At 35.3% G+C, this 26,666-nt stretch overlaps 1 protein-coding gene across 2 annotated transcripts in view; it reads left to right on the top strand.

Moving 5' to 3' along the window:
* Nucleotides 1-21,379, top strand: part of LOC138335168 (dedicator of cytokinesis protein 1-like) — a 61,046-nt gene extending 39,667 nt beyond the window's left edge. The window contains exons 30-48 of one of the 2 annotated variants that reach the window (XM_069284134.1): nucleotides 2,415-2,450; nucleotides 5,091-5,284; nucleotides 5,641-5,713; nucleotides 6,578-6,678; nucleotides 7,081-7,139; nucleotides 7,265-7,336; nucleotides 7,629-7,729; nucleotides 9,045-9,130; nucleotides 10,684-10,972; nucleotides 11,366-11,575; nucleotides 12,463-12,654; nucleotides 13,030-13,084; nucleotides 13,702-13,783; nucleotides 14,271-14,343; nucleotides 14,864-14,950; nucleotides 15,708-15,881; nucleotides 19,365-19,445; nucleotides 19,670-19,801; nucleotides 21,139-21,379. In XM_069284134.1, the coding sequence (XP_069140235.1) occupies nucleotides 2,415-2,450; nucleotides 5,091-5,284; nucleotides 5,641-5,713; nucleotides 6,578-6,678; nucleotides 7,081-7,139; nucleotides 7,265-7,336; nucleotides 7,629-7,729; nucleotides 9,045-9,130; nucleotides 10,684-10,972; nucleotides 11,366-11,575; nucleotides 12,463-12,654; nucleotides 13,030-13,084; nucleotides 13,702-13,783; nucleotides 14,271-14,343; nucleotides 14,864-14,950; nucleotides 15,708-15,881; nucleotides 19,365-19,445; nucleotides 19,670-19,801; nucleotides 21,139-21,243 (2,202 nt within the window). In that variant the 3' untranslated portion in view covers nucleotides 21,244-21,379. The remainder of the gene's footprint in view (nucleotides 1-2,414; nucleotides 2,451-5,090; nucleotides 5,285-5,640; nucleotides 5,714-6,577; nucleotides 6,679-7,080; nucleotides 7,140-7,264; nucleotides 7,337-7,628; nucleotides 7,730-9,044; nucleotides 9,131-10,683; nucleotides 10,973-11,365; nucleotides 11,576-12,462; nucleotides 12,655-13,029; nucleotides 13,085-13,701; nucleotides 13,784-14,270; nucleotides 14,344-14,863; nucleotides 14,951-15,707; nucleotides 15,882-19,364; nucleotides 19,446-19,669; nucleotides 19,802-21,138) is intronic. The other variant, XM_069284135.1, reaches the window with a different exon arrangement.
* The last annotated feature ends 5,287 nt before the right edge of the window (nucleotides 21,380-26,666 follow it).

Genomic DNA, 26,666 nt, shown 5'->3' with positions numbered 1-26,666 from the left:
CAAAAATCCTTGAAAAATCATACTTTTTGAGTGGTTTTCTCTAAAAATGAATGTGGCCGCCTTCGTGGAGCAGAAACAGATTTTCACACGTTGTGTATCGTGTATTTACGCATATCCATGCAAAATGTAAAGTTGCTCCAAGGTGGCGGCCAAATCCATTTCAAGTCTTTTCTAACCTGAAGATGATGAATTTCTAGCAAAATTTGGCGAGAAGAGGAAAATCATCAATTTGATGACGTCATAGGTGGGACACATCGTGTACATGGTTATAAAAAATTATGTTTTGATGAATGGCAAGTATGAGAGTATTTATTGATATGAAATTGATGGGGTTCAGAGTTATTTTTTTCGGCTTGAAAAATTAAGGCCAAATACTGGTCCTATCATATCTACTCCTTTGGCTTTAAAAGCCTAATCCTCCTTAACCCTTGAGTGGATTAACGCATCCATATTTTGTGTGAAACATTACTGGGGAAGGACATTCATATTTAATATGATTCAGTAAGGTCCAACCCTTGGGAACAGAGGGGCGGGGCTTAGAAGGGAGAACTTAAAGTGAGGACAATTATAAGACCCATGGGGATAGATTGGTGGGGGTCCAAAATGGGAGCTTTGCTGAAATTTTGGCTTTAGAAATCTGACTCCTCCTTAATCCTTGAATGGGTTACAACCATAAATGGATGAAGGGCTACCAATTTTGTTCAACAAATGACATTTACCTATTTCAGAAACTTACATATTCAGCAAAGGAGTTCCCTGTATGTTTATATTAAATGTTAACTACTACTTTATACTGTAACGTTGTTGTTTTATGTCATAGTCAGATGACGGTTAAGGCCCATGGACCTCTTGTTTATTATAATACCTTTACAACTAGAACCTAATTATCTAAATCATTCCTTTTAGTTACTAACAGATTCATTTCCAATTATTACTAATTCAGGTCTTTTCTTTTGTTTCTGTAATTTTAGAATAAACTGTTTTGTAAGACGACTTATTCTGTTCTTACATCTAACTAACCACTTCACTTCAGTTCAGTTATTATCACAAACATTTACCAGGGGAGTCTCCAGAAAATAACTCTCTCTAGGGAGACAATTCTAGATGTATCTCTCCAAAGAGAGCAATGACTGTATAATGTTCTACCAAACAGTTAAACTGCAGGTTCAAATTTGACAAAAAGAAAACTTGATTTATGACATTATATACAAGTGCTCTGATAGTACAGGTTAATGTTTTCAAATAAATCTAGAGCTGAATTAACTTGATTTATGACATTATATACAAGTGCTCTGATAGTACAGGTTAATGTTTTCAAATAAATCTAGAGCTGAATTCAACTCATTACCCCCACGGACAAATTCTGATTCAAAGATAGAACAGATCATTATGAATTAGTTAAGAAAGTGTCATTTGTACGATTATGTACCTCCAACTCTGAATCTATAATCTAACTATTAAAAATACTTTGAATGTGAAGCATTTAGGCTGTTGCCTTTTTATCAACGAATTGACTTGAACATATCTGGCGCTGTCTAGGAATGATTGTAAACTAACACATTCTCTGCATGTCTCTATATATACTTATCTATATAAAAATGTTCCTTTCAGAGAAGAACGGAGGTAAGATAATCTCACTCCACTGTGACCTGTATTTTTGTGGTGTATATGGCAGCTATTCAATCCTCAGTGTCTTTTACATTGGTATCATTGAACACATATCTTCCCTAGGTCAAGGTTATATGTCAAGGTTATAGGCCAAAGTGTAGGTCAAGGTCATAAAGTGTAGAAGGTGTTGCTGTTTAGGACCTAACCAGCATGCTCTGTGTTCTTGCTTGACTATGTCGTTATATATCAATTTCTGATTTGTAGAGAGCACTGTTAGTATACTTACTGTGTTGGAGAAATCTTTACATTTTTTCTGCTTATCTTGCACACTTTTTTTGCATTGTGCTGTCAGTGAAGATTTGTATTTTTTATGAATTTTTTTGTTAAGTTGGTTAAGATTAGCCTTAAGAAATTAAGATAAATTAATCGGTGAAAGTTTAAAGAATGATAGAAATGAATATGATCTGCAGATTTTCATACCTGTGATTTGATTGTATGATATACATCAAGTTTAATTGGTTGTTATTTATATCTTGAACCTTGTCTCAGATGCTACTTATTTGATTGGTTGTAATATCTCTAATCTCATTGGCTGCTGGTATGCAGCTAACTTGATTAAGTTTGATTGGTTGTAATACCTCTAATCTCATTGGCTGCTTGTCCATAGCTAATCTAATTCAATAATTGGCTGTTATTGCCATAAAATATTGATTAATTTTTTGTTCCTTGAAACTTTCAAATGATACAGTTATAAACAAATCACAAACATTAACCAGATAATGATATATTTATTTGATTATCATCAGAAAACAAAATACTTCAACGATAATAGTCGCCTACAGGTAAATAGTCTTTTAGTTTTTGATCTGAAGTGATTCAAAACAAATATTTATGTTGCTATTTTTAATAATCAAGGAAAGTAATCATTAGAGCTGTATTTGTGGCAATTAACCTGTCTGTATACGAAGCCTAAATTATATATAGCAACTCGCAGGGTTGAAGGTGCAGGTCAGAGGTCACACAAAACGGTGGATGGTTTGGAGGGTTATCGGAGGTTAGATGTAGGCAGTTTTGTATTGAGATTGTTGGAAGTTAAGGGTAATGAGTCATGAAGGAGGAGTGGGATTGTGAGCAGGCAGATAAAGGATAATTAACTATCAAAAACAAAATTAAGTTAAAGTTCACAAAGAGAAGGAATAAAAGTTACAAGCAGGTTGATTTTTTTTCAATGCATCGTCTTATTTTAGATTTTGTCGATGTAAAAGTTTCATTGGATTATAAGCACCACTCTTGATTTTCATGGAAAAAATAGTGGCTTAGAATTGGGAAAATATGGTACATGTGGTTGAGGGAATTAAAGGGCACTTAATGTCTACTAGGCAGACATTTGCTTTATGAGAGAGATGAAGACAAATTTACTAAAAAGAAAGTAAAGCTTAACATTCACATAGATGAAGGTTAAAGGTCAAATAGATTATGAGAGAGATGAAGACGAATTTACTAAAAAGAAAGTAAAGCTTAACATTCACATAGATGAAGGTTAAAGGTCAAATAGATTATGAGAGAGATGAAGACGAATTTACTAAAAAGAAAGTAAAGCTTAACATTCACATAGATGAAGGTTAAAGGTCAAATAGATTATGAGAGAGATGAAGACGAATTTACTAAAAAGAAAGTAAAGCTTCACATTCACATAGATGAAGGTTAAAGGTCAAATAGAAGAGGGTAAATCATAATCAGAGTAAACATTTGGAAACCAACATGGAAAAGTATTCTGTGTGAAATATTGCATGTCATTTACTCAGTGTTGTCTCTGTTTCTAGTGTTATAAATAACTTGGACTCTTTTTATGCTTGGTAAATTATTAAACATCAGAGAGGATATCAGGACGGTAATGAGGGACCAATGTTTGTGTGTTTATCGTGTCAGATAGCAAAGTAACAGTTTTAATTCGCTTTTAAGGGTGATGTTGTTATGTTTATGTGTCCGCATGTTGTGGGTATGGTTATTTGCGGTAACTAACCTCCGACATTAATTATAATGTATATTATTCAGACTATTTTCAGCTGCTGTAAATTTAATTGATTTATTTCTATATCACATGCTTATTTGTAAAACACTTTGAATTATATTTCAATAACTATTTACTTTATTATTTCTTATTTTTTCTGGCCTCTAGCAGCCGAGTTCTTAGATGAGAATAAAGTTTAAAATTTGCTGAAAATTCAAAAAATGCAGATTTTCCTCTGAAAGTTTTCTTCACAAACATCTCTCTTTCTTATGTTTTAAGTTATATAGTGATTGTTCTTGTTCTGCTTTTTACAGCTTAATGGGCCAACCAATTCTATGGGGGCCACATTTCATAACTATTATGATGTCACTAAAATTGGTTGAACTATGTCTGTATTATTGTATAATTATAATAAGTGATAGGAACTCAAGCTAACAATATCTTTAATCTTTGACCATAAAGATACTATATGGTATGTAATATACAGTGTGTTCAATCACATTGATCATTTGTTTATAATCACAATCAAATGGCTCTACTATAGATATTATTGGAAAGACGTATCAATTTTAGTACACAAATGAAAAAAAGTGTAAAATTCACTTTAATTATGATTGATATATATTTTTCGGTAACCATTGGGAGAAAGTGCCAACACAGTTTTAAGAATCTCAAATTACACTAATTGTACTGTCATTCATTACTCTGGGAACATCTTCTGAACTTTATTTTTTTTTCAGTTTCAAATTGATTTTATTTCCCAGCAACTTAGAGGGATACCAGGGATGGGGCCCTGGGTTCAGCTCTCCAAGGCTCTTACATCATGCAGCCTCTTACTTGAGGTGTCTTTCAGCTTCTTTCACTTGATCACCTTCATTTTATCCCATTTCTTTTGTTTTAAGTTCACAAGCTCAACAATCAGGGATTCATTAAATGATTTATTATTTTGAAATCTTAATAAAAAAATTTCATATAGAGTCTGTCCTACATCTATAACAGGATGTCTCTCTCCCTACAGAGTCTGTGTGTATCTGTCCTACAACTATAACCTGATATCTCTCTCCCTACAGAGTCTGTGTGTATCTGTCCTACAACTATAACCTGGTATCTCTCTCCCTACAGAGTCTGTGTGTATCTGTCCTACAACTATAACCTGATGTCTCTCTCCCTACAGAGTCTGTGTGTGTCTGTCCTACATCTATTACCTGATATCTCTCTCTCCCTACAGAGTCTGTGTGTATCTGTCCTACATCTATAACCTGGTATCTCTCTCCCTACAGAGTCTGTGTGTATCTGTCCTACATCTATAACCTGGTATCTCTCTCCCTACAGAGTCTGTGTGTATCTGTCCTACATCTATAACCTGATATCTCTCTCTCCCTACAGAGTCTGTGTGTATCTCTCTCTCTCCCTACAGAGTCTGTGTGTATCTGTCCTACATCTATAACCTGATATCTCTCTCTTCCTACAGAGCCGGTGTGTAGCTGTTCTTTTGTCCATCCTACGAAAAATGACGGAGACCCACTATAACAACTATATTCGTGAGTTTTTCTCCCTCACCGATCTCCAGGACTTCCTGATGGAAATCCTCACACTGTTCCAAGTCCTCATTAAGGAAAATGTGTTTGCTCGGGACTGGCTAGCGATGATTATGCTACAGAACAGGTAAGTGCTGGACTTATATTAATATTCAAAATTACCTTCCGCACAATAAATAACTATGAAAGCTCGAAAACTTTGTTTAAATAGGCTAATACTTTTAAACGACTTCATGTGAATTACTCAGAATTCCAGAGACCTGATTTGAGGCCTGTCGCAGACTGGGATGATAGGCTATAAAATTTGTTCTGATAATTCCGACCATATTCACATAAATTTTGATGTGATATTATACTGTACTCCTGTCGTATCATCAGCTTTTAAGTCAAAGTCATTAATCATTATATGAGCCTTACATGTGTACCACACAACAGTGTTTAAACATTAGACATAATTTTTTTTTTTCTCTTTTTTTTTTGCAGCATTATTTTACGAGCACTGAGATTTTTTGCCCAGACTATTTGGGAGAAGTTCACTTCATCTTTTGAGGAACAGGTAACAATTCACTCTATATAGAAAGGATTAATATATGGCAACATTTATCCAAGACAAATATCAGTAATGATTATCTATTACTTAGAAGGAAACTCAATCTTAATGATTTATCTTATTTAAATCTTGACTGTTCTTCATTTGCTTATAGAAATTTTAAAAGATAAAGTTTCTGGTAACAGTACTTTCAGTTTTGGTATATTGGTTTGATGGCATATGTATAGAAATGTAAAGAAATAACAACAAGCCAATGATCATTATTGATCTTTCATTTTCCAGTCGTGATGTTTAATTTTCGAGTGAGGATTTTGTAATTTACAATGTTTAATTTTCCAGTTATGATGTTGTAATTTATAATATTTAATTTTCCAGTTATGATGTTTTATTTCCAGTTATGATGTTTTATTTCCAGTTATGATGTTTTATGTTATAATAATGTTTTATTTCCAGTTATGATGTTTTATTTTCCAGTTTTGATGTTTAATTTTATGATAATGTTTTATTTTCAGTTATGATGTTTTATTTTCCAGTTTTGATGTTTAATTTTATGATAATGTTTTATTTTCAGTTATGATGTTTTATTTTCCAGTTTTGATGTTTTATTTTCCAGTTATGATGTTTTATTTCCAGTTATTATGTTTTATTTTCCAGTTTTGATGTTTTATTTTATAATAATGTTTTATTTCCAGTTATGATGTTTTATTTTCCAGTTTTGATGTTTTATTTTATAATAATGTTTTATTTTCAGTTATGATGTTTTATTTTCCAGTTTTGATGTTTAATTTTATGATAATGTTTTATTTTCAGTTATGATGTTTTATTTTCCAGTTTTGATGTTTTATTTTATGATAATGTTTTATTTTCCAGCTATGGAGTTGTTTCTTCCATTGTGCAATAGCCTTTCTCACACAGCGCCCTCTACAACTAGACCAGTTTTCTGTGTCCAAGCGCAACAAAATCGTGTCGAGGTCAGTACGCCTTAAGGCCAAGGTCAAGGAAGGTCATTCTCATTATTTCCTATCAAGCTATTAGTTTTTTTAGTTTACTATAAGATGACCTTATTTGGCAGATTTTCAGGTACCACCCGTAGGTTGGTGATTTTTCTGTGAGAACTCTTATCTATAATAACAAAACCAATGTTGACCTTAAATACTGTAAACCAACTTTTGTTCGCAGCTATTGAATTTCGCCATTTCTAATTTAAAACAAGTTCAGAAAGATTAACTTTTGTGACTTAGAAAATTAAAAGTGAATATATATCAACATAAGCAAGGTTTATAATAATTTTGCATTCGTGGAGATTAATATTCGTGAATTGACTGTGATCAACAAATTTGTACATCATCTGGAAATGTTATTCTGCTTTACAGATACAGTGACATGAGGCGGGAAATGGGATTTGAAATTCGACAGATGTGGTCACGCCTTGGTGAGTATGATAAAGTGTGGTGATCTTATTGAGTTATTTTGGTAGCAAAACTTGTATATTTTAAATCTCTTCTGTGCTTCATAGATATACCAGTGATAAAACGATTGCATTACATTTTATTTCAGGTGTAAACAAGAAATACTTCATCCCAACACTGGTGGAGCCAATCCTTGAGATGACCTTGGTGCCAGAATTAGGTAAAATTAACTCATTCACTACTGAAATTACAAAATGGACTAACCCAGAATTTGAACTAGAAGGGTCTAAATGTGTCTTCAGGGGTGAATCATGGTTAAAACTAATATTAATGTTGGTGACATACAGTGGTAGCCATTGTATTGTTGTTTATTACGATGAACACAAAACAAGAAAAATACACAACAAAAATGTTAAAAATGTTAAGCAATACTGCAAAATGTTGCGAGTCTTATTTTCAGAATTACAGAAGACCACTAATCTGTTTTCTGAGAGTTTATTTTGTTGTTTCAGAATTACGGAAAGCCACTATTCCTATTTTCTTTGACATGATGCAGTGTGAATTTACACAAGTTGATCCCGTCACTAGGAAAATCAAAGGCAGTTTTGATCAGGTAAGCTAGGACAGCTGGTCTTCACAAGTGTTCTGTTTAGCATATATAGATATTCTATGCAAGTGTCAGAACCCGATATCATCTCATAATATTATAATTAATGATATATTATGTGAAAACACAGCAACATATAGCAGTCTGAAAGCAAGTTACTGCCATTATAAGTAATCACACAGTATAGTCAGTGGTTTGTAGGCCTTTACATCCACCATTGTCATTATCAAATGTTCAGTGGGAGCTGCCATTTAGGCTCTCACAGAATTTCTCATTACATTTTGTGAAGTGCTCTTACTATTTCATACTCTTAACAGGGGAGACAGCAGGAACAAAAAAGTAACTTTTTCAAGAAAAAGAAATATGGGGCAAGGATTTGATGTTGCAACTTATTTAGATATTTTATTTTGCATCATTTCATTGTCACAATATTTGGTCAGCTGTAGTCTTGTGATGAATTGAAATACTGCCTATGTCCAAAATAGCTTGGATGTACAGTGGACCCGCGATAATCCGGATGCCGGTAGTCTGGAAAACTCACAATCCGAACGGAAATGTCAGGGAACGGATTTTCGTAACGTTATTTATACTCACTAGTCCGGAAATTCGTATTCCGAATCCGGAGTTCCATTTTGGGAAGGGAATGTCATTTTCGTTAATAAATTCCCGCATAATCCGGACAATTTGTTGTCGCCACGTGCCGAGAAAATCCAAGGCCAGCTACAGTCATGTGTACAATACACACAATCACTTGACACTGAGTGTGTTGTCATAACGACGACTGCCAGGTCATAGCCACGGGCGTTTTCATGAACACCTTTTACACGGGTACATGCAGTCATGTAACGGTTCATTGGTTTTCTATAGGAGATCAAACTTCAGTGTTGTTATTGAGATACGATCAAGAGTGGGACACGTAGCTATATGCATACATAGTACACAATTAACAATGGCTTTAGGTTTCGTATTTTGAAGAAGAAATACGTTTATTCACTATTTTTAACGTAATGATATAAAACTACCTATAAACATAACAAACGAAGTACTAATTCTTAATTATGATACACGTATATATTACATAAAAGCCTATCATCGATTACAAGGTCAAGGGGAGTAACTCGTACGTGACAATTTAATTGACTAAGAACACGGAATTCGGCAGTCCGGAAAACTCGTAATCCGGACAGTTTTAGGCTGGGAACGAAGGTGTCTGGATTATCGCGGGTCCACTGTATAGGAATTTAAGTTTTATCTTCTTAATGATTAAATAATGTGTAAATCAGGTTTTAAATTAAATGTTTATTGTCTTGTATTGTTTTAGACGGAGAATGAGTTGATAATGAAGCTGGATGCCCTGGTGGAAGGAGGTTATGGTGATGAGGAATACATGGAACTTATCTATGATATGTATGTTATCCACCAACACTCTTCTGGAATATCCTTCAAGAAGACTTCACATGCAAAATTTCAAACCTTTTATTAAAAATAAATAAACGAGCCTGGAGGACGACTCGCTTAGAGTCGAAACATGTCAACAACTCTCTGATTAAAAAATCAGCTCACTTGAAGGAACTACTGTGTTGGACTCGCTCGTTTATTTATTTTTAATAAAAGGTTTGAAATTTTGCGTGTGAAGTCTTCTTATACATTTACCTGGATTACAAGTGAGGCCTTTGTATTCTTTTGAATCCACGGCCGGTTCCATCAAGAATTTCTACATTTTCAATAACCCAGGACGTTGTGCCTCCACCCCCCGTAGCTTTTATTAAAAAGTGAAAACACAACTAAACCTTTCATATGTTATAAGAAAAATGATGTTCAAAATTATAAAAAAAAATATATATAAAAAAATCCTACAGCTTATCATTTTGGAAATTTGTCAAATAACTATGATGACTTTTTCAATTAGTTTTATAAGTGTATGTAAAACAAAACAAAACATTTTGTATCATGATATGCATTTCTTAATAAGTAGAAGTTTTAACTTGGTCTTGATAAAGATTGTTTATCAAACCAGGGGTAATACAGGAGTTTTGAGGTTCCAAAATGACGTGAGTACAATTTACCGTTGATTAGTCCTACCATTTGGTGATTATGACATCACAAAACTCAAGTCAAATGGTGACGTCATAATCACCACATGGTGGGACTAATTACGGCGAATTTTACTGAACCCACTTCATTTTTGGATCTTGAAACCCCCGTATTAGCACTGTTTGGATCTTGAAACCCCCGTATTAGCACTGTTTGGATCTTGAAACCCCCGTATTAGCACTGTTTGGATCTTGAAACCCCCGTATTAGCACTGTTTGGATCTTGAAACCCCCGTATTAGCACTGTTTGGATCTCGAAACCCCCGTATTAGCACTGTTTGGATCTTGAAACCCCCGTATTAGCACTGTTTGGATCTTGAAACCCCCGTATTAGCACTGTTTGGATCTTGAAACCCCCGTATTAGCACTGTTTGGATCTTGAAACCCCCGTATTAGCACTGTTTGGATCTTGAAACCCCCGTATTAGCACTGTTTGGATCTTGAAACCCCCGTATTAGCACTGTTTGGATCTTGAAACCCCCGTATTAGCACTGTTTGGATCTTGAAACCCCGGTATTAGCACTGTTTGGATCTTGAAACCCCCGTATTAGCACTGTTTGGATCTTGAAACCCCCGTATTAGCACTGTTTGGATCTTGAAACCCCCGTATTAGCACTGTTTGGATCTTGAAACCCCCGTATTAGCACTGTTTGGATCTTGAAACCCCCGTATTAGCACTGATGAAAGGTTATGTGTCTAACACATTGGATTTTACACTATGAATACTATTCATAATGTACCTATCAGCAACAAAGAACTTCCCTTTAGCTCAATCTGTATACTGTAGCGTAGTGATCCCGATTTTTAATCACTCATGGGGGCTGTGAATTAATTTTATTAAAAATCATGGGTTTTGTGACTTTACAGATTACATCGAATGTGCAATGGTAATGATGCACTACGGGCTCAAGGTCTGGTGTTTGTAGATATGATCAAAGGACTACTACAGCGCCTCCTGGAGTACCGCAAGATCATTCAGTACGAGAGCAAGGAGCACCGAATGAACTGTATTGTAAACTTACTCAATTTCTACCACGAGATCAATCGGCAGGAGATGTACATCCGTTACCTGTATAAACTGTGTGACCTTCACCTTGAGTGTGACAACTACACGGAGGCTGCTAACACACTCAAACTACATGTGGACCTGCTAGGGGTGAGTTTGTGGTTAATACAACATCACAGGCTCTATGGGTATTTTGGGAGGTCACCTGCCAGATCACATGGGGTTTCTCTGGGCACTTTGGTTTCCACCAACTCTAAGACCCTTTGTGCACTTATATCTAGGCCATCAAAAGTAATTTGTAAATGTTAGATGTTAACTTGTTCTGCAATTGATGTAAAATTGGTATTTCTTGTATCAAGGATACAACATCTTATAATCAGAAAAACAGAATTTGCCACCAACCAAAAACAATTTAGTTTTTTCAGTTTGCAAATTAGACTTATTGATTGAAAAATACAGTATTTCATTATGTCAATTTATGATAAAGGCGAGGTTGGTTATTGGGACAAAACATATGGAGAAATCTGGTGATTTTTGTTTCAGTGGTCGGATGATAACCTTCCTCTGATGCTGCAGAGCAGCTGGTACCCAAACACCCACACACACCGCGGACTCAAGGAACTACTCTATTATGATATCATTTCCTACTTCGACAAAGGAAAAATGTGGGAGAAAGGCATCTTACTATGTAAGGAACTTGTCCACCTGTACGAGAATGAGCTGTTTGATTACGAAAGGCTCAGCGTGATACTGGTAGGTAGCAGATAATAATAGTCTCTGGCTCTGAAGAAAGTATGCATCTTGAATTATGTATTATATCCCTGATACAGCGTATTTCTTTTTGTTATCTCCAAAACAATTGAGTCAGATTTCATTGTTTCTGTCTAGTTTATGACGCCGGCGACATGCACTCGCTGAAAAGTGAAAACGAAAGTGTTTCTCCCGGTGGGCGCCATATGCATTTATCATAACTATACGCGCAGGCGCAGTTGACCTCTCTGTACATTGTACGTACATTGAAAACACTGCACTGACCATGATTATGTAAGGACTGTAACACGCTTTGATGTTGACTCGAAGTGAAGCGACAAAGAACATCACACAAAAAAAAAAAGAGTTTCATTTTGGTTTTTCAACATAAAAACGTTGAATACAAACGTATGTATATGACCATTTTCAACACGTGTGATTGTTGATATTCAGATGACTACCTCAGGAGTTGATATCCTTACAGTTACATAGATTGAATTGTTTAATTTCTGCTCTAGGTGGGTTTTCACACATTTCCTAGAAAATCTTAAGATCATTATCATGTGCTGTTATAGTTGTGTCCTTGGCCAGAAGATCAAGTTGTTTTTGATGTTGTTATACTTGATACATTTTACTCTGAAGTAGCCATCAGCTGCTACACTCGACTCCTGACTCAGATACATTTTACTCTGAAGTAGCCATCAGCTGCTACACTCGACTCCTGCCTCAAAATTTGTCTCTGTCCTTTCACAAGTCAATTTACCTGAAAAATAAATTAAAAGAAATAAATGATCAAGAATTAAATTAAAATACAATCAATGACCTTGAACATGACTTTCATTCTAAAAACCTGACAACATATCTTAATGAACTTAATTTCATTTCAACAGAAAAGGCAGGCAGATCTGTACAGTTGTATCATTAAGGAATTGCGAGCAGATCCAGAGTACTTTAGAGTTGGCTACTATGGCCGGGGCTTCCCTGCGTTTGTACAGAACAAAGTGTTTATATACCGAGGTAAAGAGTACGAGAGATTGTCCGATTTCAATGCCAGGATGTTGAGCATGTTTCCAAATGCCGAGGTAAGTAGCTGTTTCACTAATTCCTTTGTTTCACTAATCCCTTTCTCCTCCAAAATTTTAGGAATTAAAATAAAGTAACTGTAAATCAATTTTCTTTCATGTGCGATTTACTTTTGCAATTCAAGTAAATTCACGATAGTTTATCTTCGAAAATAAATATCAACATCATTGGTTCTGATAGAAATTTTTAAATCCGTGAATGTTCATCTTCATCTTTTAAATGGAAATCATGAAATTTAGGAGCTCCAAAAGATAGTCGGCTTACATAATGTCCTTGTTATTGTACAGTTATTTAGATGAAAACTGATGTTGCCTCTTGATACTGATAGGTTTTATAGTGATGTATATTTTACATTGTAAACTTTTGTGTTACAGCTACTGAAATCTCTGTCTCCGCCGTCAGAAGACATGATGAACTCAAGCAAGCAATGTATCCTTTTTTCAGTGCTCTGGTACTTGAATGATTGGTGTGTTTAATTTGTTAAAGAAGGATGTTGCGTTGGTGGAGTGGTTTAGATGTCTAACATATTACCATAAGCCCTCCATCTCTGGGTCATGATTTCGAATCCCTTGTGGGGCAGTTGTCAGTACTGACTGGTGGTTGGGGATTTTTCTCTAAGTACTCTGGCTTTCCTCCACTTGGCATATCCTTATATGACCCTGGCTGTTATTAGCATGTTAAACAAACCAAAGGAAAGATTCGTTGAAGTAAACTTTTTATCTTACAACAAATCCTAACCTTGATAAAATTGATCCATGTGTATTTCAAGTAAGACAATTTTGAAAAAAATACACCCCCTCCTAAAAAAAAAAAAAAAAAATAACGAGAAGAAGTTTTAAATTAGTTATTCCATTTCCCTTCTGAGAGAAAGCTGCTGTCTTTCAAGGCCAAGGCCTTTTGGCTTTATCTGAGTTTAATTCAATACTAAATATACATTTGGCTGACAGTAGATTTCTTAAGCTTATGAAATTAAAAAAAAAATTGCAGCAAGAGAAGAATATATATGATTGTCTGTCTTTGGAAAGTTGACCTTGACCTCTGACCAGTTTTACAGGTCAATGCTGTGACCCCAGTCCTGGAGTTGAAGGACAGATTTGTAAACAAACCAGTCAGTGAAAGAATCCTCAAGTAAGTTAGTTTACTGTAAAACAATATCAATCATTAATTCCAAACAATGCTTTTCATGTAATAGAATTGGTCTTTTCTCTATAAAAAAACAAAAAAAGAAATAAAATTAAATGAAATAATGTTGTTATTGTTATGATAAAGTCAGAATGTACTGTAAGTATATACAATAACATATAGTAAAATTAAAGATAAAATGACATCAACTGGAGGTATTAATGTAAAACTGAAATATTTTCATACTAGCGCATGTAAAAATATTACACAGAGGTAAAATGTTTATAATAAAGCCACCTTCTGTTAATGAGCAGAAATCCCCCCCTCCTGTTATTTAAGCACTTTGAAATGATAATTTGCTTTTTTGAATTTTTATGATTTGCTCGTTGAAGGGAGATAACTCTTATAATTCCTAATACCCTGATTGAAGGGAGATAACTCTTATAATTCTTAATACCCTGTGACACTTTAGTATTCTGTACACATATTTCAGGTACTACAATGTCAATGAAGTAAATAAATTCATGTACTCCCGGCGAATGGACGAAAGTAACAGTGATATCACAGTGAGTATGACGATGATCAAAAGGTCAAGGTCAAAATTTAGAGGAAACTATATGCTGTTTTAATATTGAAAGACCACAGGCATTTATGTTTTAAATACTTTATTAATTTGTCTGTGCAATTAAAGCATAAAAATTCAATCTTCAAATATCTGATGTAGAAAAATAATTTTGTTGAAACTATTGAAATTGAATAGATATTTGACTATTGTTTACAATAGGTCTATAAAACTTTACTGTATAATATGAATTATTTATTATCTAAAAACTTCTGTTTTTTTCGTGGCTGCTGTCAAACCACAGATAAAAAAAACCGAAAGCTGTTTTATACATTTTATCTAGCTATCTGAAGATTTGGCTTTATTGGATTTGAATATGTTATGCTAGATCAAGCAGGATCTAACAAAAACTGGGAAGTAAATTGAATGATATAAATTTAAGATAATGAAGTTCAAATATTATATCTCATTTGTTATGTCTCTGTTTCCGATAGAAGAGTATAACTCTGGGGTTTTTTCAACAGAAAATGTGGCTGGAGCGTACGACGATGGTGGCGTCACATTCGTTACCTGGGATATTATGTTGGTTTCCTGTCATATCAACAACCACGGTATGTTTTATTGGACCGGCCTCATAGATTGTCGGTATAACCTGTCGTATCAACAACCGCTGTATGCTTTATTGGTCTGGCCTCGTAGATTGTTGGTATAACCTGTCGTATCAACAACCACGGTATGTTTTATTGGACCGGCCTCATAGATTGTCAGTATAACCTGTCGTATCAACATCCACTGTATGTTTTATTGGTCTGGCCTCGTGAATTGTCGGTATAACCTGTCGTATCAACAACCGCTGTATGTTTTATTGGTCTGGCCTCGTAGATTGTCTGTATGGAAATGTAGTGATGACACATACATCTAAGAATGAGAGATTCTCAAAAACGTTTCATGCTAACTAGTCAAACTTTTACTCTGGCATTGGAATTTGTCTATCAGTAGAATAGATCTAGATTTGTGTTTCTTCTGCAATTAAGTCTTAAAAAGAAATATAACATTATTCTGAACCATTTCAGTCTTAAGAAGAAATGTTTCAGTCTTAAAATTTCAGTCTTAAGAAGAAACTTTTCAGTCTTGAGTAGAAATATTTTAGTCTAAGAAAGAAATATTCACAGGATGTATATTTATAAACAGAATCCGGCGGTCTGGAAAATTTTCAATCCAGATGATTTAGGAGATGATTTAGGTTGGGGATAGAAGGTTTTGGTTTATCAATGGTCCACTGTGTATGCCAGTTGTCTTTCTTTATGCCTTTGAGATTCCTAAACTTTCCTGTTGTGTTATTGGAGATAATATTTTTTCTGTTGACAGTATCAAGTCAGCCCCCTGGAGAACGCCATAGAGACTCTCGACTCCACCAACAAAAAAATCAACCTCCTTATAGAGCAGCATACAACAGATCCTAGTCAGAACGCCACCAGTCTGGGCATGCTCCTTAACGGGGTGGTGGACGCCTCGGTCAACGGAGGAATCACCAACTACAAGGTAGGCTACTGACCATTGGAAATAATGTGTCTGGTATAATTAGGCTTCTGACCATCGGACATAATGTATCTGGTATAATTAGGCTACTGACCATCGGACATAATGTATCTGGGGTGTAATTAAATTGGACGCCTCGGTCAACGGAGGAATCACCAACTACAAGGTAGGCTACTGACCATTGGACATAATGTGTCTGGTATAATTATATTGGACGCCTCGGTCAACAGAGGAATCACTAATTACAAGTTAGGCTACTGACCATTGGACATAATGTGTCTGGTATAATTATATTGGACGCCTCGGTCAACAGAGGAATCACTAACTACAAGGTAGGCTACTGACCATCAGACATAATGTGTCTGGTATAATTAGGCTACTGACCATCGGACATAATGTATCTGGTATAATTAGGCTACTGACCATCGGACATAATGTATCTGGGGTGTAATTAAATTGGACGCCTCGGTCAACGGAGGAATCACCAACTACAAGGTAGGCTACTGACCATCAGACATAATGTATCTGGTATAATTAGGCTACTGACCATCGGACATAATGTATCTGGTATAATTAGGCTACTGACCATCGGACATAATGTATCTGGTATAATTAAATTGGACGCCTCGGTCAACGGAGGAATCACTAACTACAAGGTAGGCTACTGACCATTGGACATAATGTATCTGGTAATAATTATATTGGACGCCTCGGTCAAGAGAGGAATCACCAACTACAAGGTAGGCTACTGACCATCAGACATAATGTGTCTGGTATAATTATATTGGACGCCTCGGTCAACAGAGCAATCACTAACTACAAGGTAGGCTACTGACCATTGGACATAATGTATCTGGTATAATTATATTGGACGCCTCGGTCAACGGAGGAATCACCAACTACAAGGTAGGCTACTGACCATCAGACATAATGTATCTGGTATAATTAGGCTACTGACCATCGGACATAATGTATCTGGTATAATTAGGCTACTGACCATCGGACATAATGTGTCTGGTATAATTATATTGGACGCCTCGGTCAATGGAGGAATCACTAACTACAAGGTAGGCTACTGACCATCGGACATAATGTGTCTGGTATAATTATATTGGACGCCTCGGTCAATGGAGGAATCACCAACTACAAGGTAGGCTACTGACCATCGGACATAATGTATCTGGTATTCATATGGGTACTGACCATTGGACATAATGTATCTGGTATAATTATATTGGACGCCTCGGTCAACAGAGCAATCACTAACTACAAGGTAGGCTACTGACCATTGGACATAATGTGTCTGGTATAATTAGGCTATTGACCCTCGGACATCAACAGAGTAATCTGGTACAAGGTAGGCTATTGACCATCGGACATAATGTATCTGGTATAATTATATTGGACGCCTAGGTCAATGGAGGAATCACTAACTACAAGGTAGGCTATTGACCATCGGAAATAATGTGTCTGGTATATTTATATTGGACGCCTAGGTCAATGGAGGAATCACTAACTACAAGGTAGGCTACTGACCATCGGACATAATGTGTCTGGTATAATTATATTGGACGCCTCGGTCAACAGAGCAATCACTAACTACAAGGTAGGCTACTGACCATTGGACATAATGTATCTGGTATAATTAGGCTACTGACCATCGGACATAATGTATCTGGTATAATTAGGCTACTGACCATCGGACATAATGTATCTGGTATAATTATATTGGACGCCTCGGTCAACGGAGGAATCACAACTACAAGGTAGGCTACTGACCATTGGACATAATGTATCTGGTATAATTATATTGGACGCCTCGGTCAACAGAGGAATCACTAACTACAAGGTAGGCTACTGACCATTGGACATAATGTGTCTGGTATAATTATATTGGACGCCTTGGTCTACGGAGGAATCACAACTACAAGGTAGGCTACTGACCATTGGACATAATGTGTCTGGTATAATTATATTGGACGCCTCGGTCAACAGAGGAATCACTAATTACAAGTTAGGCTACTGACCATTGGACATAATGTGTCTGGTATAATTATATTGGACGCCTTGGTCAACGGAGGAATCACAACTACAAGGTAGGCTACTGACCATCAGACATAATGTATCTGGTATAATTAGGCTGCTGACCATCGGACATAATGTATCTGGTATAATTAAATTGGACGCCTCGGTCAAGAGAGGAATCACAACTACAAGGTAGGCTACTGACCATTGGACATAATGTGTCTGTATGTATACTGACGCCTCGGTCATCACTAACTACAAGGTAGGCTACTGACCATCGGACATAATGTATCTGGTATAATTAGGATGCTGGGTCAATGGAGGAATCACCAACTACAAGAGGCTATAATGTATATGTCCAGTACAAATTAGGTACTGACCATGGACCATTGTCGGACATATGGCTCTTCATGATATCTGGTATAATTAGGCTACTGACCATCGGACATAATGTATCTGGTACAGTATACATATGGCTACTGACCATCAGACATAATGTATCTGGTATAATTAGGCTACTGACCATCGGACATAATGTATCTGGTATAATTATACTGGACGCCTTGGTCTAATGAGGAATCACAACTACAAGGTAGGCTACTGACCATTGGACATAATGTGTCTGGTATAATTATATTGGACGCCTCAGTCAACAGAGGAATCACTAATTACAAGTTAGGCTACTGACCATTGGACATAATGTGTCTGGTATAATTATATTGGACGCCTTGGTCAACGGAGGAATCACCAACTACAAGGTAGGCTACTGACCATCAGACATAATGTATCTGGTATAATTAGGCTACTGACCATTGGACATAATGTATCCAGGTATAATTAGGCTACTGACCATCGGACATAATGTATCTGGGGTGTAATTAAATTGGACGCCTCGGTCAACGGAGGAATCACCAACTACAAGGTAGGCTACTGACCATCAGACATAATGTATCTGGTATAATTAGGCTACTGACCATCGGACATAATGTAGTCTGGTTATTCATATGGGTACTGACCATTGGACATAATATGTCCAGTATTCATATGGGTACTGACCATTGGACATAATATCTCCAGTATACATATGGTTACTGGCCATCGGACATGTGTCCAGTATACATATGGGTATACCGACCATTGGACATTGTATGTCCAGTACAAATATGGGTACTGACCATCAGACATAATGTGTCCAGTATACATATGGGTATACTGACCATTGGACATTGTATGTCCAGTACACATATGGGTACTGACCATTGGACATAATGTGTCCAGTATACATATGGGTATACTGACCATCGGACATTGTATGTCCAGTACAAATATGGGTACTGACCATTGGACATTATGAGTCCAGTATACATATGGGTTTTTACCAGTTTAGACATAGTGATTGTTTTCATCCGAAAGATTGAAGCAGAGAATAAGTTCATATCTAACAAACATTTATTGTTCCAGATTTTCTACTCAGATGACTACGGGGAATCAGAAAAGGACATGAATTTGGTCATCAAGCTCAAAGATTTAACTCGTAATCAGGTATGATATAAGACTGACTCTATACCATCTTTACATATCTATTTTATAGAAAGGCAAACATTTCTACAACATTAGTGGTTGAATGTTTTTGCAATTTAGGTTTCTGATTTAAAGAGGTTTGGTATCTCTGCATACTTGTGTCTTGAATTAAAGTATTTATATGGCTCTGAATTGAATTAAAACATTTACATGGCTATGAATGTGTCCTGATTCTTTGTTTCCAGATGATCCTTCTACGCGAGGCCTTAAACATCCATAAGAAAAAAGTGACGGACGACTTGAAGCCATTCCACCTTCACATGGAGCAGAGATTCGAGGAGATGTGTAACCTTATCAAACAAGAGTACAGCCTCAAGGTATACCAAACCTTCAAGATTTACTTTAACCTTCATCACTAGCTCTTATAATTCCTGATAAAACAAAATTCAGTACATTACGAGTTACCTGCTGAACATCTTCCCCAGGTATTTTCCATTTTCTTCTGCAGGTTCTCTACCCTGAATATTACCTCATACTCTAACGTTGATTTAACAAAGTGGGCTATTATATATTTTGTTATTGTTCGTCCCTTGCTATGATATCTGCCCTTGCCAGTAGGTATTGATTATGACTTGATGTGTTTGCGAGCTTAACAGAATAATTTTTAGACATGAATTTTCCTCACAAAATAATGACTTCCTAGTCTATACCTACCTCCAAGGGAGCTAACTCTGTAATATGTAAAGACAGAATAGTGTGACCTATATCCATCCCATCCTGTCACATCTCGTCCCGTCTCGTGTCACTCCTTCTAAAACTGTCACGAAGGAGCGGAATTTATAATGCCCAAGATGATACACTGTTTCCGGAATACAACATTCAGTCACTTTAGTCATGTGACTTTCATCACCACGTGACTTTATTTAGGGCACATTTCAAACAAAATGGCGGCACATGTAATGAATGTTCATGAGTGGAAAATTACACATTATGATAAAACACTTAACATTGATTTTCAAAACATATTGTACTAAATATAATCTAAGTGTGCATGAAAAATGAACTTAGACACTTCACAAGGAAATAACATGTAAGTTACGGCATCAAATGGAGCTGTCGTCCAACAGTTGGAAATCAACAGTATCTGACGTCTCACTCACAAATATTTCATAATTTACCTGTGTACTTTCTTATAAAAATCTCTAAAATATAAGAAACACAAAACATAACAGTTTATCTTAGTTCCGTCATCAAGCAAGTATTACCGACTATGACCTTTACACAGACATTGGTATTCTCTGCCTATAAGTGTCACCGCCACGATGGGAAAATGTGACCTAAATTTTTCGCGGTCACATGACCAAATCAACATTTTCTATCTCCTTCCCAGAAGAGTTCTTTGTATCCCAGAATCGGTGTATTGTGTGTTTTTGTGTAGTACCTATCTATGTATCACTAAGATATTATGCAAACCAACTTTCCTTTATGTGCACTTTACTTTCAAAAAAGTTCATGATCCATGTAAATTCATGAAAGTTTATCTCTGCAATTTACCATCTACATCTGTTCATATTTTTTTATAAGAATTTCTATAATTTTTTTCAAATTTTAATCTTTGTACACTTGTTTTTAAATAAAATCGCTGTAAAATAAAGTTGGTTTACAGTATTGGAGTTAGTCCTGTAATATACAGCAGATGTGATGTCTGTTACAGCCCCCCGATAGTGCCTATATGAGTACACTGAAGCGGTACAAGTCCATGTCAGCGGTCAGTCTGAGTCGGGTCAGCGAAGCCTTCCTGATGACACCCTCCGAGTAAGTTTAATTGACCAGATACTTATGGACATTCTCAGGAGACTATAGTTTCTGTTTCAGTTATTTTAAATACACTTTATATATTGTACACAGAGAAATACCTCGTAGAATAGAGCAGCTGGACCCAGTTTTACAAATATTCCTTGAATAAGGAATTCCTTAACTTCATATTCTCCATAGGAAAGCATTAAAGATTTTAAGGAAGGCTCCTTACTTATGATTGTTTCCTTAATTTCTGTAATACCTTACTGTGGGGAATTTTAAGTTAAGGAATTCCTTAATGTTAAGGATTGTTTGTGAAACTAGGTCTTGTTTAGTAGTAAAAGCACGACATTAAGAAGGTTAAATAAGGTTATAGATCAAAGGTTATGTTGATGCAGATGGAAAATTTCAAAGATAATTTTGATAAATGTTAAATTTTATTTATAAAAGTAAAATATTTCCGAGGTAATAGTGATAAGATATAATTAATGGTTCAAAAGTTTTATTAATTAAGGTTCGAATTTCAGTAGTAATGATAATGCAATTGAAAAGTTGAAATGTTCTTTTTTGATAAAGAATAAAGGATTAGGTTTATTAGATAAGGTACAGTATGTCTAACACAGCTTGAATACATATATAAGGTACAGTATGTCTAACACAGCTTGAATACACGGTTTGTCAAACACAGCTTGAATACATACATAAGGTACGTATGTCTAACACAGCTTGAATACATATATAAGGTACGGTATGTCTAACACAGCTTGAATACATATATAAGGTACAGTATGTAAAACAGCTTGAATACATATATAAGGTACGGTATGTCTAACACAGCTTGATACATACATAAGGTACAGTATGTCTAACACAGCTTGAATACATATATAAGGTACAGGTATGTCTAACACAGCTTGAATACATACAAATAATATATAAGGTACAGTATGTCTAACACAGCTTGAATACATATATATACAGGTATGGTACATACATAAGGTACACAGCTTGTATGTCTAATTCACAGCTTGAATACATATATAAGGTACGGTATGTCTAACACAGCTTGAATACATATATAAGGTACGGTATGTCTAACACAGCTTGAAATAATATATAAGGTACGGTATGTCTAACACAGCTTGAATACATATATAAGGTACGTATGTCTAACACAGCTTGAATACATATATAAGGTAAGTATGTCTAACAGCTTGAATACATATATAAGGTACGGTATGTCTAACACAGCTAATACATATATAAGGTACGGTATGTCTAACACAGCTTGAATACATATATAAGTAAGGTTAAGGTTGACATATATAAGGTACATATGTCTAACACAGCTTGAATACATATATAAGGTACAGGTATGTATCTAACACAGCTTGAATACATATATAAGGTACGGTATGTCTAACACAGCTTGAATACATATATAAGGTACGTATGTCTAACACAGCTTGAATACATATATAAGGTACAGTATGTCTAACACAGCTTGAATAAGTACATATATAAGGTACGGTATGTCTAACACAGCTTGAATACATATATAAGGTACAGTATGTCTAAACACAGCTTGAATACATACATAAGGTACAGTATGTCTAACACAGCTTGAATACATATATAAGGTACGGTATGTCTAACACAGCTTGAATACATATATAAGGTACAGTATGTCTAAACACAGCTTGAATACATACATAAGGTACAGTATGTCTAACACAGCTTGAATACATATGTCTAACACAGCTGAATACATATATAAGGTACAGTATGTCTAACACAGCTTGAATACATACATAAGCGGTATGTACTTGAATACATACATAAGGTACAGTATGTCTAACACAGCATTGAATACATATATAAGGTACAGTATGTCTAACACAGCTTGAATACATACATAAGGTACGGTATGTCTAACACAGCATTATAAGGTACACACAGCTTGAATACATATATAAGGTACGGTATGTCTAACACAGCTTGAATACATACATAAGTACAGTATGTCTAACACAGCTTGAATACATACATAAGGTACGGTATGTCTAACACAGCTTGAATTAATTCAAATAAAGGTACAGTATGTCTAACACAGCTTGAATACATATAAGGTACGGTATGTCTAACACAGCTTGAACAACCTATAAGGTACGGTATGTCAACACAGCTTGAATACATAATAAGGTACGGTATGTCTAACACAGCTTGAATACATATATAAGGTACGGTATGTCTAACACAGCTTGAATACATATATAAGGTAACGGTATGTCTAACACAGCTTGAATACATATATAAGGTACGGTATGTTTAACACAGCTTGAATACATATATAAGGTACTGTCTAATTAAGGTACGGTATGTCTAACACAGCTTGAATACATATATAAGGTACAGTATGTCTAACACAGCTTGAATACATTGAATACATATATAAGGGTACAGTATGTCTAACACAGCTTGAATACATATATAAGGTACAGTATGTCTAACACAGCTTGAATACATATGTCTAACAGGTACGGTACGGTGTCTAACACAGCTAACACATATATAAGGTACTTGAACTACAGCTTGATACATACATAAGGTACAGTATGTCTAACACAGCTTGAATACATATATAAGGTACAGTATGTCTAACACAGCTTGAATACATACATAAGGTACGTATGTCTAACACAGCTTGAATAAGGTACGGTACGTCTAACACAGCATGAATACATATATACAGGTACATTATGACTAACACAGCTTGAATACATATATAAGGTACGGTATGTCTATGTACTAATAAGGTACACAGCTTGAATACATATATAAGGTACGGTATGTCTAACACAGCTTGAATACATATATAAGGTACGGTATGTCTAACACAGCTTGAATACATATATAAGGTACGGTATGTCTAACACAGCTTGAATACATATATAAGGTACAGTATGTCTAACACAGCTTGAATACATATATAAGGTACAGTAATGTCTCACACAGCATGAATACATATATAAGGTACGGTATGTCTAACACAGCTTGAATACATATATAAGGTACAGTATGTCTAGCCACAGCTTTAGAATACATGATATACGGTACAGTATGTCTAACACAGCTTGAATATAATATATAAGGTACAGTATGTTCTAACACAGCTTGAATACATATATAAGGTACAGTATGTCTAACACAGCTTGAATACATATATAAGGTACAGTATGTCTAACACAGCTTGAATACATTATATAGGTAACCAGTAAAGTCTAAACACAGCTTGAATACATATATAAGGTAACAGTAAATGTCTAACACAGCTATGAATACATTGAACAGTATGTCTAACACAGCTTGAATACATATATAAGGTACAGTATGTCTAACACAGCTTGAATACATATATAAGGTACAGTATGTCTAACACAGCTTGAATACATTATAAAGGTAAAAGTATGTCTAAACACAGCTTGAATACATAAAGGTACAGTATGTCTAACACAGCTTGAATACATATATAAGGTACGTAATATGTCTAACACAGCTTGAATACATATATAAGGTACAGTATGTTGCTGTCATATAACACAGCTGGAATACATACTATAAGGTTACAGTATGTTCTAACACAGCTTGAAATACATATAAGGGTACGGTATGTATAACACAGCTTGAATACATATTATAAGGTACGGTATGTCTAACACAGCTTGAATACATTACATAAGGTACGGTATGTCTAAACACAGCTTGAATACTTATATAAGGTACAGTATGTCTAACACAGCTTGAATACATATATAAGGTACAGTATGTCTAACACAGCTTGAATACATATATAAGGTACGGTATGTCCTTAACACAGCTTGAAATACATATATAAGGTACGGTATGTCTAACACAGCTTGAATACATATATAAGGTACGGTATGTCTAACACAGCTGAATACATATTTAAGGTACGGTATGTCTAACACAGCTTGAATACATATATAAGGTAGAGTATGTCTAACACAGCTTGAATACATATATAAGGTACGTATGGTCTTAACACAGCTTGAATACTATATAAGGTACGGTATGTCTAACACAGCTTGAAATACATATATAAGGTACAGTATGTCTAACACAGCTTGAATACATATATAAAGGTACATAACACAGCTTGAATACATGGTACGTATGTCTAACACAGCTTGAATACATATATAAGGTACGGTATGTCTACACACAGCTTGAATACATACATATAAGGTACAGTATGTCTAACACAGCTTGAATACATACAAATGTCTAGGAATATAAGGTACGGTAATGTCCTAAAAACAGCTTGAATACATATATAAGGTACGGTATGTCTAACTCAGCTTGAAATACATATATAAGGTACGGTATATGTCTAACACAGCTTGAATACATATATAAGGTACAGGTATGTCTAACACAGCTTGAATACATATATAAGGTACGGTATGTCCTAAACACAGCTTGAATACATATATAAGGTACGGAGGTATGTCTAACACAGCTTGAATATACATATATAAGGTACGGTAATGCTCTAACACAGCTTGGAATACATATATAAGTACGTCTAACAACAGCTTTCCTTCTGCTTGATTGTTTGAAAGGACTTGATCACACAGCCAGGGTACGGTATTATAAGGCAGCATACATTTTTAGATTTCCATGGTGGGGGTAAAGCCACGAGCACATCATGAGAACAAAGCATAGACTAGCAGTCAGTACTGTTGGTATTTAAGGTCCCACATGGGATTTGAACAGCTTGCGACCCAGCTTGAAGTTGAGGGCTTGTTGTAATTACAATATGTCGAGACACATCTTTAACACTCGTGCCAACCTGCAGCTCAATAGAGCATTGGTTGGTGTAACATATGAAACATCTTTACAGTTAGTGATACTTGAACAAAGCCATTGGACTATTTGGTATGAACAAGTTGTTAACAACAGCTGCAATATATCTATTTAATATACTGAGAGTAATTATCTCCCCTCTGGAATTATCTCCCCTTTGGCCTATGATACAGTACACCAAATGATGCCATTCCATCGATCTGTTACAGTATCTGTGGAATAACTGGCATGGGACAAAATGTCATCTGATAGGCAAACCTTATATAGAGAACATCTCCAGCCAACACAGAAAACATTACCATTTACACATACTGCAGTCCTATGCACACAATATCAAAATTTATCAATACAAACTGCAAACAAATGCACACGATGTCATAATTCATCATTCACATATTATAGATTTTTGCGATATGCAGTATCCATTCCTTTTTTTATTTATAGATTTTTGAGAACAAGCCGTATCTTTGAAGGCTTCCAGATTGCAGTTTGGTATCTCTTTATCATGGATGCAGATTTTGTGCAGGAGGAAATGGTTGATTGTGTGTGTTTATAAAT

The sequence above is a fragment of the Argopecten irradians genome, chromosome 11 (genome assembly GCF_041381155.1).
Source record: "Argopecten irradians isolate NY chromosome 11, Ai_NY, whole genome shotgun sequence".
Taxonomy (NCBI): Eukaryota; Metazoa; Mollusca; class Bivalvia; order Pectinida; family Pectinidae; genus Argopecten; species Argopecten irradians.
Note: the sequence above shows the minus strand (reverse complement) of the source record. Positions and strands in the feature narration are given on the sequence as shown.